General features: G+C 49.7%; 1 protein-coding gene across 2 annotated transcripts; it reads left to right on the top strand.

The window, feature by feature from the left end:
• Window positions 1-324: 324 nt before the first annotated feature.
• On the top strand, window positions 325-7,298 carry SLC22A6 (solute carrier family 22 member 6; the record flags this gene model as incomplete). 2 transcript variants are annotated; one of them, XM_081278606.1, is made up of 10 exons in its annotated part: window positions 325-693; window positions 1,280-1,383; window positions 1,600-1,754; window positions 2,966-3,134; window positions 3,569-3,692; window positions 3,843-3,958; window positions 4,966-5,180; window positions 5,318-5,426; window positions 6,889-6,960; window positions 7,211-7,298. In XM_081278606.1, 10 exons carry the CDS (start codon window positions 325-327, stop codon window positions 7,296-7,298), a joined length of 1,521 nt encoding a protein of 506 aa, XP_081134732.1. The 2 variants fall into 2 exon arrangements, with proteins under 2 accessions (XP_081134732.1, XP_081134731.1); XM_081278605.1 differs by having other exon boundaries at window positions 6,757-6,960.
• Between the last annotated feature and the right edge of the window lie 7,402 nt (window positions 7,299-14,700).

Below are 14,700 nucleotides of genomic sequence, written 5' to 3'. Positions count from 1 at the left end.
AGGCCAAGGATTAAAACCTGCCAGTGTAAGGATGAGGGCTCCAGCAGACCCTGAAAGCTGAACCATCCGGACCCCGAAAAGTGAGAAAAAGCTGCCAGAGAAAGGGAGGGACAGAATAAGGAGAGGGGAAGAGAAGGAGGGGCAGCCCCCAGGCTGCAGTCCCCCCACAGAGCCAGCTCAGTTTCAGCTCCAGGAGCCACTCAGCTGTGGAAGCAGTAGCAGCCTCTTCTCAGGCAGAGAACCACAGGCAGGCAGGCAGACAGACAGACGGAGTGTTGGTACTGGAAGTCCTCAGCCTCCAGCCACTTGGCCTGGCCTGGCCCCATGGCCTTCAATGACCTCCTGAAGCAGGTGGGGGGTGTCGGCCGCTTCCAGCTGATCCAGGTCACCCTGGTGGTCCTCCCTCTGATCCTGATGGCCTCCCACAACACCCTGCAGAACTTCACTGCCGCCATCCCCCCCCACCACTGCCGCCCACCTGCCCACGCCAACCTCAGTGAGGACGGGGCGCTGGAGGCCTGGCTGCCCCGGGACGGGCAGGGGCGGCCTGAGTCCTGCCTCCGCTTCACCTCCCCGCAGCGAGGACTGCCCTTTGCCAGTGGCACGGAAGCCAACAGCACGGAGGACACAGAGCCCTGCACTGATGGCTGGATCTATGACAACAGCACCTTCCCTTCAACCATCGTAAGTGAGGTGAGTACCTGGACTCCCCCTTCCACACACCATCCAGACTCTGCCTTCCCCTCCGAGACAGACAGACAGACAGACACACACACACACACACACACACACACACACTCTCAACTTCCCCAGGGGCCAAAATTAGAAGACGAAAAAGGGATTCAAGACTGGAGACTTTGTAAAATTAAAACCAAAAACAGATGTGAGAACTTCTGAGTTTTAAAAAATGCTCTCGCCATGCACAGTAGCCCACGTCTTATAATCCCAGCAGCTCAGGAGGCTGAAACAGGAAGATCGCGAGTTCAAAGCCAGCCTCAGCAAAAGTGAGGCACTAAGTAACTCAGTGAGACTCTGTCTCTAAATGAAATACAAAATAGTGCTGGGGATGTGGCTCAGTGTTCAAGTGTCCCTGAGTTTAATCCCCAGTAAGTACCCCCCGCAAAAAAAAAAAAAAATGCTCTCAGCTCCCAGGACCAGAGAGGCAAAGAAGAGAGGGAATTGTCAGGGAGGAGGGTGATGTGGGCCCTGAGGACCAGCTTAGAGGACAGTAAGGGCTCCAGGCTCATCTCTGCCTGATCTCGCCACCCTCTCTCTGCAGTGGAACCTTGTGTGCTCTCACAGGGCCTTACGCCAGCTGGGCCAGTCCTTGTTCATGGTGGGAGTGCTGCTGGGAGCCATGGTGTTCGGCTCTCTGGCGGACAGGTCAGTCCTGGGTAAGGCCAAAGGGCTGGGCTGGAATTGACAGCCCCTTGACTGGACTCAGGTCCCTGGGTGGGAGGCTTGCATTCCCACTGGGGCTGGTTTGAGGACCTACAGCAGCAGTAGACTCACAACACTTCAGAAGGCCCTCAAAGGCCCTCAGCCCAGGGCAGACATGCCTCTCCAGGCCTCTGCTACAGGTCTTCCCTCCCATGACAGGCTGGGCAGGCGGAAGGTGCTGATCTTGAACTACCTACAAACAGCCGTGTCGGGGACCTGTGCAGCCTATGCTCCCAACTTCCCGGTCTACTGTGCCTTCCGGCTCATCTCGGGCATGTCTCTGGCTAGCATCTCCCTCAACTGCATGACACTGAGTGAGGATCCTTCCCCAACCATTGCCCTCTGTCCAAATCCCTTCCGTCTCATCTCTCAGCCCACCCCTCCCTCCAGAGCCCTGTCTGCCCTCCAGCCTCTCCCTTGGGTCTACCCCAACAGCCAGTAATGACAACCTCCTTCTCAGGTTTGGCTGTCCTCACCCCTCATTTAGAAATGAGATTGGGGACTCCACTGTTAAAGCCAGCAGGTCATGTAAGTGACTGAGGCAGGCCAGGTACAGGAGGCATGAGGGAGTGGTGAAGACTGTATCCAAATAATAGGCACATCCCATCCAGAGACACCACAGACACACTGCTCCAGCCAATAGGTCCTAGGGGCATCAGATCCTACCCCTCCTTTTTGATTAATGTAAAATATCCCAGATTTTTCATGTTGCATTAGATCTAATATTTCTAAACATAGACAAGCCGATATCATTCAGACCAAACACATATGGCACTAAGAATGATCATTTATGGGACATCAATGTGCTTCCTCTGATAGATCAGACACATTGCTTTTTCAGTGAGGAACCCAAGGCTGGGAAGAAGGGAAGGGACTTATCCACGGTCATTCCTCAAGCCCAGAAAGAAATTCAAGGATGTGGAATTCTGGGCTGGGGATGTGGCTCAAGCGGTAGCGCGCTAGCCTGGCATGCGTGCGGCCCGAGTTCGATCCTCAGCACCACATACAAACAAAGATGTGTCTGCCGAAAACTGAAAAATAAACATTAAAAAAATTCTAAAAAAAAAAAAAAGATGTGGAATTATCTGGAATAAAAAAATTAGCAGACTGTGCTAGGACTGGGACAGGACATTTGAGAATCCCACTCCCATCTCAATTGATGCTCCAAGATGGAGAAAACCCACTGCTCTGGCCACTCGAAGGGAAACTCAGCCCAGGGCTGAGGAGGAGGAGAGGAGTTGCTATTGGGGATAGACTGAGTGGGCAGAGATGCTCTGAAGGGAAAGGGGGCTCTGGGATCATAGGTGGGGGAGGGGAAAGTGGGAGGCAGTTCCTGGGGATTCTGAGCCCACATCCCCATCCCTTCCTCTACCCAAAGTCCCCCACTCCCTTACCCTGGCACCCAAGCTCATTTGATGCATCATCCACAGAGCCTTGGGAAAGACTGAGGTTGGGAGGAGGAGTGGGTCTTTTCCCACCTAGCAGCCCCGTTAGTCACACCTCCCTGTTCCAACCTCTTTTGCAGACGTGGAGTGGATGCCCATCCACACACGCGCCTACGTGGGCACCTTGATTGGCTATGTCTACAGCCTGGGCCAGTTCCTCCTGGCCGGCCTGGCCTATGCTGTGCCCCACTGGCGCCACCTGCAGCTGCTGGTCTCTGCACCTTTTTTTGCCTTCTTCATCTACTCCTGGTGCGTGGAGCCTGGGGTGGGAGGCCGCGCCACAGAGCCCAGAGGGTTCCAAGAGACAGGACCACTCCCAGAGCTAGGCACACACCCCACCCCAGAGTTGGTCAAAGCCAGAAAGCCAAATCCAATCCATGGCATCATGTGACAGATACTAAAACCAAGGCTTATACCAAAACCAAGGATAAACCCAGGGTTATCCAGTTCTCTGGCTTCCCCCAGTCCTCCAACTGCCTGCCCTGCACCCACTACCTAGCACCCAAGAGCTGAACTTCTGGGTGGGGGATGAATCATTGCAAAACTGGGCACTGCCTTATGATCACAGAGAGGGATCTGGAAAGACTCCTGGGCTCCCAACCTTAAATGAAATCCTTAGAAAGCCCAGCCCAGCTGACTGCAACCAAAGCCACACCAACAACCAAGCCCATCCCCACTGCCAGGTTCTTCATTGAGTCTGCCCGCTGGTACTCCTCCTCTGGGAGACTGGACCTCACCCTGAAGGCCCTGCAGAGAGTGGCCCAGATCAATGGGAAACAAGAAGAAGGGGCCAAGCTAAGTATGGAGGTGAGAGCCCCTGAGACCTCCCACAACACCCCACCAGGGCACCCAGCCCAAGTCCCAAACCCAAGACTCAGGACCCAGGACCCAGAGGGATTCTCTGAGAGAGGATCCCCTGGGAGGAACTCAGGCCCTGGGCCCTTCCCATCCTATCAGGTGCTCCGGACCAGTCTGCAGAAAGAGTTGACCATGGGCAAGAGCCAGGCTTCAGCCATGGAGTTGCTGCGCTGCCCTACCCTTCGTCGCCTCTTCCTCTGCCTCTCCATGTTGTGGTAGGCCCAGATGGACACATTGACAGTCAGACAGACTGACCAAGAGACAAAAGGCAGGCTGGGGAGGGGGTGGATGCTATGAATGAGAGAGACAGAGGAGAGGGAGGGAAAGTCAGTGGACCTGGCTCCAGCTTCAACTGAGCCCTAGTCCCCAAGCTGGATCTCAGTCTCCCCAGCTTCTTCTCTCCCCAACTCTGTTCAAAGACGAAAGCACCTCACTAGGACCAGTGGCCTCCAGAGTCAAAAGAATTACGTCATGCTGGCAGAGGCCAGTGTGGTTTGCAAAAACACTCAGAGGCTTTACTGGCCTGGTAGTGCCTTCCAAAAGCACAGGCACTGGGAGAGACAGTGAGAGAGTAAGAGAGCTAACACCCACCGCCACAAGGACACTTGGGTCATGGATGATATAAGCCAAAAATCTTCCTTTGCAACATTCCCCCTTTTCCTTCTTCTTACCCCCTTTCCCAACACCATGGCAATCCCAGAGCAGTTAGAAGACTGTGGTCAGAAGGATCAATCCTGCCAAAGAATTATTAGCTTCCAATTTTGGATTTCCTCTCAGTTGTGGGTTCTATCCAAAAAAAAAAAAAACCTGAGCCTCATTTTGTAGGCGCCTAACATCTTCACAACATCTGTCCCAGGACCATGGACAGGTCCCAGGCTGTTCTGGCTTCTCCCAGCACCTCAGACCTAAAGATGTGGCTTGGATAACCACCTGCCCTCCCTCAGCCCAGCATCATTAGACAAGATAAAGGCTAAAACCACATAAATCCTACGTAGCAACAAATGAAAATTCCCCCAGCACGCTGGAGAACCTCTCTATCACAAGACTGGAAAATGTGGCGTATTGGAGGACTGCCCCCATACTGAAACTTCAGTTTAAATATGCCAAGATGGAATTCCAGGTCCTTAAGCAGGATACCAAATGCAGCCCACCCCACTATTTAAAAGAGCCACTTCCTTTAAGCTTCCCTAAGAACTCCTTCCCCCTCCTCCCTTCCCCCTAGGTTTGCCACCAGCTTTGCCTACTACGGGCTGGTCATGGACTTGCAGAACTTTGGGGTCAGCATCTACCTAATCCAGGTGATCTTTGGAGCGGTGGACCTGCCTGCTAAATTTGTGTGCTTCCTTATCATCAACTCTCTGGGTCGCCGGCCTGCACAGATGGCCTCACTGCTGCTGGCAGGCATCTGCATCCTGGTGAATGGGGTGATACCCCAGGGTGAGCACCCATAAGCATCTTGGCCCTTCCTCTTCAGCCCCATCCCCAGCCATGACCCAACTTCTCAGAAGACGGAGAGGCCAATGCCTCCAATCCCCCACTTCCAAGCTCCCGCTGTTCCCCTCCTTTCTCTCCAGACCAGACAATTGTTCGTACCTCCCTCGCTGTGCTGGGGAAAGGCTGCCTGGCCGCTTCCTTCAACTGCATCTTCCTGTACACTAGCGAGCTGTACCCCACAGTGATACGGTGAGTGTGAGCCTGTGCTTGGGGAAAGACTCCCCTGCACACAGGTTGGACCCCAGAACACAGTCTAGTCCAGTCCCCCTCCCAACACTCACCAGTTGAAGGCACATAATAGTCACTCAATACGCCCTTCTCAGTCTCACTAACACAAATATGGCTGCCCAGCCCTGATCTGACCCCAGAAGATCTCAAAAGAGTCACCGACTTGGGCAGGGTAGGGAGCCTTAAACCAAAAATGACACAAACATGAAGGTCATCTCCTACCACAGTAGACACACCTGATGATATGCCAGCAGTACACATATACAAGCTCTGCTTTTCTTGAGTGCCAAGATTGGGCAAGAAGGGTATTGTTTCCTCAAGGAATGAGAAACATCTGTCTATGTTCAGAATGGAATTCAAAATTCACGTGAGATGTCAGAGAAGTGTCTGGCTTCCTTTGGCCCCTTGGGATGAGGGGTCACAGATACCTTCCTGAGCCCTTATGGGACTTCAGTGGAAAGAATAACAGTACAAAGCTATCCTATGTGCCTGCCAGGCACCATCTTAAACTGTTTACAAATATTAACTCACTTCATCTTCATAGCCAGTCACTGAGGCAGGTAGTATCATTATTTCCATTTTACGGAGTGAAAACTGAGACCCAGAGAAGTTATTTCTCCAAGATTACACAGCTAGTGAGAAATGAAGCTTTCGTTTAAATTTAGGCCCCATGAAGTCTGCCTTTTAAATCAATGTGTTTTTTTAATATTTATTTTTTAGTTTTAGGTGGACACAATATCTTTATTTTACATTTATGTGGTTCTGAGGATCAAACCCAGTGCCTCATGCATGCTAGGCAAGCACCCTCCCACTGAGCCACAACCCCAGCCCCCTGAATCAATGTTTTTAAGCTCTTCTCTCATAGAGAATTTTCTTAGCACATTCTCAAACATGCAGATTCCAGGCCCCTTCCCTGGGGATCCTAATCCAATAGGTCTGGAGGGGCTGAGGCACCTGTGACTCAAAAATCCTTCAAGCAATCTGAGAACCCTGGGTCTAATGCAACCATCTCATTTGACAAATAAGGAAACTGAGGCCCAGAGAGGAACAGGGACTTGCCCAAGGTCACACAGAAAGTTAAAAGCAGAGATAATATTCGATCGCAAGTGTCCTGATTCTCTGGCCAGAGGCCTCCCGGCTTCCCTTTAAAAAAAAAATCACCAAAAGAACTGTCAAATTCATCTTCGAATCAGTTGGGGAACAGGCCCTAGGCTGGGGCTGAGCTGCTCTACTCCAGAGTGGCCAGAACTTGAGCAGTCATGCTAACAAATGCCCCACCCCGATCCCACAGGCAGACAGGCCTGGGAATGGGCAGCATGATGGCCCGAGTGGGCAGCATCGTGAGCCCCCTGGTGAGCATGACCGCGGAGCTCTACCCCACCATTCCTCTCTTCATCTACGGCGCTGTCCCCGTGGTTGCCAGTGCGGCCACTGCGCTCCTGCCAGAGACCCTGGGCCAGCCACTGCCGGATACTGTGCAGGACCTGGAGGGCAGGTGGGTCCTCTCTCACAGAGGAGCAGGAACTTACCCAGGTCACACACCCAGGTAGGGGTGGCATAGGGCTCTTTGACCCTTTGTCTCCAACCAGCTAAGATTCTCCTAGAATCCCTGGGGCTCCCAGCTCCAGGAGCAATAGATGCTGGGCGGAGAGAAGGTGGCTGGGCACACCCAGTGGAGGGCACCTCTGACCTACCAGTCCGGGCCTGGGGGTTGAGTACACAGAGATCCATCTTCCTGCCCCCAGGAGGAGAGGCAAACGGAGGCAACAGCAGCAAGAGCAGCAGAAGCAGATGGTCCCACTCCGGACCTCAGCACAGAAGAACGGACTCTGAGGACCAAAAGGGCATCCCACGGCCCGAAGTGAAGTGGGGGTCCTACGGTCCCTCCAGCTCCCCACCCAAGGAGGGGAAGAGGGTGACGGCCTAAGTGTGGGGGCTGTGGTTCAGGGAAGCACTTCCCACGGGTCCCCTCTCCCTGAGCACACCCCACTAAGACCCCATCATTAAAAGGTCTGACTGTGTGCAGCATCTTCAATGGAATCGCCAGTCCACAAGAGTCAGCTTCCAGCCCCCGAGGTCTCCCAGCGCCCTCCGGGCCCATCACCCTCCACCCCTAGGACTCCACAAACCAGCTCAGATGACTAGAAAAGACCCTACCTCCCTCCTCCTCTAACCTAGGCAAGAATTTGAGGTTTAGACAAACAGCTTATGCCCCACCCCTTCCGGGAAGTTGACAGAGGCTGCCATGAAAGCAGCCAATCAGAGGCTTTGTCTCAGGCTCCTCCCCCTCTGTGAGCTCAGGTAGGAACCTCTAGCTGCGAAGGAGGAGCAAAGAGGGCACCTTGGTAATGTCTGGTTTCTGGGCCTTCCAGCAGCGTGGTCGGATGCTGGAATTCTCTAGGTTACTGCAGTATCCAGACTCAAAACCAGTTAGCCTCTTCCAGCTCCGTGACTGGAAGTTCAGCCCCCTAGCTAACCTAAATTTTCCCCCTGCACTTGCTGGTCTCTCTTTATTGCTCTGCTTCCTATGGGCCCAGGGCCAATGGATGCGAAAGAGGAGGGAGGAAGAGTATAGAATTCAGGCAGGGAGAACCAGTACTGATCGTTAATTATGTGCCAAGTACTGTCCTAATCAATTTGCTCATGTTGCCTCATTTTCTCCTCCCAGGAGGTAGGTACTATTATATTCCCCACTTTACAGCTAAGGAAATCAAGGCACAGGGAGGTCAAGTAACTTGGCTAAATTCCCACAGCTAGTTAATCATGGAATCAGGATTAGAATTCGGACAATTGCACCAGAATATGACTGCTTAACCCCTCTACTGCCTGGAGCCATGAGGCACTGAGACTTTAGCTTTCTCCATTCCCAAGGCCTAGTTTCTCCTCCTTCCTCCTGAGATGAAAAGAAAAAGAGAAGGAAGGGGGAAGAATGGAGGGGATTGTGGAAGAAATCATGTGAAAGGAGCGATGAACAGCAATTTACAGTCCAGAAAATACCAGGATGTGCCACATCTGTGTCATCCAGGGACCTCACTTCAGGAAAGCCTGGGGTGGCGTGGAAAAAGGCAGCCCTTTTGGCACCTACTGGTGGCAGGAGTGAGGGCACTATAGCACTCTGCCATAAATGTCCCAGCCACCCTTTCTGGTGGCACACTGCCTCCGACCCCTTCCCCAGAAGCCAACCCAGTCCCCCAGATCCTCATCCCCCAGGAAAAGTCCATATGTGCCAGGCTGTACACACTGCTTTGCAGGTGAGACCCCAGGGCTCAGGTGGACTCCGGGCCATCTGGAGGTGACAGGCAGCCTGGAGACAGCCTGGAAAAGCCCAAGGCCCTGGGAGAGCCCACAGCAGCTCAGACTGCAGGATTCTCCAGACAAATCTGGCAGACGGGAAGTCCTCCTCGTCCGTCCCTCCTCCTGGAACTCTGGAGACCTGATGTGGTCCATGGTGCTGACACTCCCAGGCTCCCCAAGGAGTTCTTGGCCACTGGGATCCTACTGTATGCCTGAGGACCACTGGCCCCATGCTGACTGCCATTTCTCAGGCAGCACTGAGCCCCCATGGGGCTCCAGGAGTCTTCACCAGCTTGGAGCAGGGAGGCAGGACCAAGACTGGGAGGTGGACACCTGACCAGACACTGGATCTAGCCCCGCTTCTGCAGATCTGGGGTTCTCCAGACTAGTCATTTTGCCTACCTCTCAAAATCCTGTCAACAACTCTGACGTGCTCTGATTCCTCCTATGAGTCTCTCATCTCTGTGCCCAGATCACCTGGTACTGCAGGTGGTACTTGTTGGCCTCAATGAGGCTGCCCAGAGCCAACCCCTGGCCTGCCCAGCTGCTTCCCCACTGGCACAAGTCCTGGATGCTGAAGTAGATAGTTCAGACCATCTATACACGATATACTCCCCTAGCCCCTGACCTACACTCATCCTGTGCCCCTGAGCAAACAGAACCTGTATTAGTCTGGTTTTAACTGCTATAATGCAAAACTTGAGGCAGGCTAACTTTACAAAGAAAAGAAGTTTATTTTGGCTCACAGTTCATTCCAAGGTTGAAGGTCCATATCTGGTGATGGTCCTCTTACAAGATTGGGCATCACATGGCAAGAGAAGGGAGCATACATGTCTCCTCTGGCCTCTCTCTTCCTATAAAGCTGACAGTATTCAATCATAATGACCGTCTGATTGATAACCCTGATGAGCTTACCTGGTCCTAATTGCCTCCCCAAGGCTCCACCTGTAAACACTATCATCAAATTAAGTTTCTACCCTCCTACTACTGCACAGTGAGAATTAAATCTCAACTTATGAACTTTGGGGGAATACCTTTTAGGGAATACAGTAGGACCTGATCTTCCTCCTAGTTCTAGATTACCAAGAAGTGACTTCTGACCCTGCATCCCCAAGAAGTCCCCACACACACACCCCAAATACTGGTTCAGATCCCGTTCTCCAGCCTCAGCCTTGAACCTGAGTTCTGACATTGTCCTGCCCCAACCCCAGGGCCTCAGATATTATCCCCAATCTAGACCACAGGGTCTTACCCTCGGCCACTGTGGCAGGGACTTTGTGGCCACTCTCAGTTTCTTAACGAGAAGGAAGCACTTGAGAGGACCCTCAAGTGCCTGGCCCTGGTAGAGTGCTCACCAGAATCCACCCTGTCACCCAAGGTCCCACCTCTACAACCCAGGCTTCAATCCATTCCAAAGCCCACCCTTGGTTCTTTTATCCCCCTTCTCAGGAATCGGCATGACCCTTGAGAGAGCAGATGCCCTACCAGGTAGGTTTCCACATCCTGTGGCAGACTGAACAACAGCCCTTTAAGATGTCCACAGCCTAACCCCTGGAACCTGTGAATATGATACCTTCCATGGTAAAAGGGATTTTGCAAATATGGTTACATTAAAGAATTTGAGATGAGGAAACTATTCTGGATTATCTGGGTTAGGCCAATGTAATCATGATTCTAAGGACTTTAAAAAAAAACTTGATTTTGTTTATTTATATTTTATGTGGTGTTTAGGATTGAACCCAGTGCCTCACACATGCCAGGCAAGTGCTCTACCACTGAGCCACAGCCCCAGACCCCTAAGTACTTTTTTAAAAATATTTTTTAGTTATAGATGGATGCAATATCTTTATTTCGTTTATTCATTTTTATGTGGTGCTGAGGATCGAACTCAGTGCCTCACATGTGCGAAGCAAGCCCTCTGCCACTGAGCCACAACCCCGGCCCCCCTAAGTACTTTTAAGAAAGAGACAGATCAGAGTAGGCAGTTGGAGATGTGGCAACAGAAGCAAGAGGTTGGAATAATGTCATAAGGAATCAAAATAATAATAATTTCAAGTCGGGATGGATACCATAAGCCTCAATTAATTGTTCACAAATTAAAATAACTTCTGATCATTTGCAACCAAATGAATACATTTGATATTGTTAAATAAAAAGGTGGGATGGACTGAGTGGCTAGGCGTGGTAGTGCACACCTGGAATCCCAGCTTCTCGAGAGGCTGAGGCAGGAGGATCACAAATTCAAGGCCAGTCTGAGCAACTTAAACCATGTTTAAGTGTAGTCATGTTTCAATTTTTTTTTTTTAATTTAAAAGGACTTGGGAGGAAGCTCAGCGGTAGAATGCTCCTAGGTTCCATACCCAGTGCTACAAATACACACAGAAAAGAGAAGACGGGAGAGCTTCCCCTGGGGTTGATGAGGTCATTGAGCCACTAATCTAACCAATCTCACAGCTACCTCCTTCTATTCAATTTGTCTACTTTCCATTACAGAAGGAGCCGGGTTGTTTAAAGGCATTAAGAATGGAAAAGAAAAAGTTCCAGTCAGGGAATAACAGGGTCCAAAACACCCACCCCACCCCACCCCACCCTGTAAACAACTAGAAAACTGAAGGAAATGTGGGAAACAACTTTCAGACAACTGACAATACAGGACTAATTTCTGAGGAAAAAGAAACAAAGGAGGTGAACCACCACTGCGCAGACTCTCTTCCTGAGAGCAGCTTGGCTCTGTTAGGAACCCACAGTGGAAAAGCGGGAGCTGAGGAGAACAAAACAGAAGTTCAGGGTGGCAAAGGCAAATAGAATTTACAGAACAAAAAAGAGCTCTGAAAATTTTCTTAAAAGGAGAGATCAATGCAAGCACAGGGGTCTTTTTACATTCTACAGAGTGAGTCTGTTGGTAGAGTGCTCAGTTGGTAGAGTGCTCGCCTCACATGCACAAGGCCCTGGGTTCAATCCCCAGCACCAAAAAGAAAAAGAAAAAGAAGTCAAGCACCCCAGTTCAAAGCTAGGCAAAGATTTTGAACACATGCTTCACTGCAGAAGATACATGAATAGCCAATAAGCATATGAAAAGATGTTCAGTCATTAGTCATCAGAAAAATGCAAATTAACCACAATGAAATACCACCTCGCATCCATGCAAATGGCAAATGGCTAAAATTTAAAAACCAAGTTCTGTCTCACAATGAGATGCCCTGGGCCACCTTGGGACTCTGCAGAGTCCCCAACAGCAAAAAGACATCTCACCAGATGTAACCCTTGACTTTTGACTTCCAGTCTCTAGAATTCCAAGTGACCAAGATGCAGCCACATGACCAAGGCTCAGCCAGTGAGAGAGACCCATCCTGGACTTCACCCAGGAGTCAGGGATTCACAGATGAGGCACAGCAGAGAATCCCCGTGGCAGTGGGTCCACAGTCCAGCTGTGGACAAGGGTCTTCACCAGACTAGTTGGTGGGTCACACCACTCAAAGCCAAGTTTGCCAGTCATCCCTATAATTCCCCCAACTACCCAATGGGCTGTCATAAATAAATTCATTCCCCAACTAAAAAGTAAAATAAAAGACTGAACAGGCATTGGCAAGAATGTGGAGTGAGGGGAACACTCATATTTGCTGATTGAAGTGTAAAATTTGGAAACACTTTGGAAAGCAGTTTGACAGTCTCTGATAAACTTAAGTACATACAGTCTGCCCTCTGTATCCATGGGTTCTGCCACATAGATTCAACCGGCCACAAATCAAAAGTATTCAAATAAAATTGTGAAAAACAATTGTGTCTACACTGAACAAGTATAGACTTTTTTTTCTGTGCCATTAGTCCCTAAATAATATGGTATGACAATTATTTATATAGCATTTACTTTGTATTGGGCATTATAAGTAATCTAGAGATGACTTAAAAGTATGTGAGAGAATAAAATAAGTGAAAAAATACATAATAAATAGCATATTTCTCAATAAAAAGTATATGGGAGACTGTTCATAGGTCATATGCAAATACAGTGCCATTTTACATAAGGGACTTGAGTATCCACAGATTTGGGTGTCTAAAGGGATCCCTGGTATCAATCCCCTATGGATACGAAGGGACCATATATGACCCAACATTTCCACTTGTAGAGAAGTAAAACTGTGTGCACTCATTGTCCACAAATGTTCAGGGAAGATTTATTATAATAGTTAAAAACTAGAAATACCAGTAGAATAGAGGAAGAGGGCTAAGAGAAGGGAAGAGAGGAGGGAAAGACAGGGACTGGGGACTGACATGGAGCAAATTAAATCCATGCTTGTAGGATTACGTCAAAATGAACCCAGCTATTATTGTAACTAGAATGCACTAATAAAGGCATTTTTTAAAAAAATACGAGAAACAACACCCATTTTTACTGACGAGTGAATGAATAAACCAACCACAGTCACACATGCAATGGAACACTACTCAGTAATAAAAATGAACTATTGACACACCTTGATGTCCATGAATTTCAAAAACATTTTTACTGAGCAAAAGAAGCCAGAACAAAAGAATATGTAATGTATGATTTGTTCATCTGAAACTCTAGAAAAGACTAATCTATCACTGTGGGCAGATGATGAAGACTGACTGTGAATCTGTGGGGGAGGGGTGATGGAAATGTTCTATACAGTGCTTAGATAGGTGTAAAAATTTGCGAAAATTTGTCAAATTGTGCCCCCTTAACTGATGCATTTTACTGTACATAGTAAATCCCAATAAAGTTTGCTTTTGTGAAGTATTGTGAGAATGTTTAATTAGCTAATGAAGTGGATTGCAGTGGACATTTCCTGGATTTTAGCCAACGTGAGGAAATCCAGTCCTCTGCTGCCTTCTAACCTCATGTCCCACCACACACGGACACACACTGTGTGACCCCCTGACTTGAGTTTTCTGAATGTGAGAAGACTCTGGAGTTACAAAGAGCTTGACCAAAATGCAGGGAAGAGAATTGTTAGAGTTAGGGGGCTTGATGGAGGAGGAGACGTCAAAACCCTGCAGGAAGCTGCGCTCCCCCTCCCAGCCCCCACCAGAGAGGCTCTGCCACAGGAGTTTAATGTTCAACTTCAGTTTCTCAGAATGTCAAGGACCTGGGGAACTAGACAACCCCATAAGGTGGTTGGGTGGTACAGAAGAAGGGAGAAAGAAGAGGTGGGGACAAAGGGACATTCCTGAGAACATTCTAGGCTCAGAAATGGAAACAGCTCTCAGTAGCTGGGGCTAGGAGACGGAGAGCACTCAATGAACTACAATGGGAGAGATAACAGAGTTGGGAAAGGTCCTTTCATCTCTGGCAAATTAATACCCCTCTCCCCAAACACACACACACACCAAACTGTGGTCAACCTGGCCTGCTGAGTGGTTTATCAGGCTGAATTCTGTGCTTTGTAGCTGTCACATTGATCATGTTCTTAACATCTGCTCTCACCAGTGGTCTTTGGGGGAAGGAAGCATGACTACAAGGACACAAAGATTTTGGGGAATCCCGAGCCCGAAACAGCACATTCAGGCCTCGTGGAAACTGGAACCAGGAAATGGAGCGCCAGAAGCATTTCTGTATACTTACTCCATTGTCCCTTCTCGACCCATTTTATCTGTGCAAGATGACCACCAGTCCCAGCTCAGGTTCCTCACCTCTCAGACCAAAGGCCCATCACCAGTTAGAACATGATTCAAATTCTTAGAAAAGGCTGATTGGCTTCATGCAACACATTACTAGGTCTCCTCCCCACTTGGCTCAGGTGTCCACAATCCATCTAATAAATGTACCAAGGTGAGTGTAGTGGAATTATAAGGCCCGCTGCCAGTTAATCAGGGCTGGGCAAGGAGAAGATGCCCTGAGAAAGAGTTGTGGTCAGGCAAAGCCCCCAAACTTTCCTAATGCAGTATCCTTCTAAAAGTGGTAAAAAGGTGAGCCATA

Source organism: Spermophilus citellus (assembly GCF_964194105.1).
Source record: "Spermophilus citellus genome assembly, chromosome: 2".
In the NCBI taxonomy this organism is placed as follows: Eukaryota; Metazoa; Chordata; class Mammalia; order Rodentia; family Sciuridae; genus Spermophilus; species Spermophilus citellus.
This window is presented reverse-complemented; position numbering and strand designations above follow the sequence as displayed.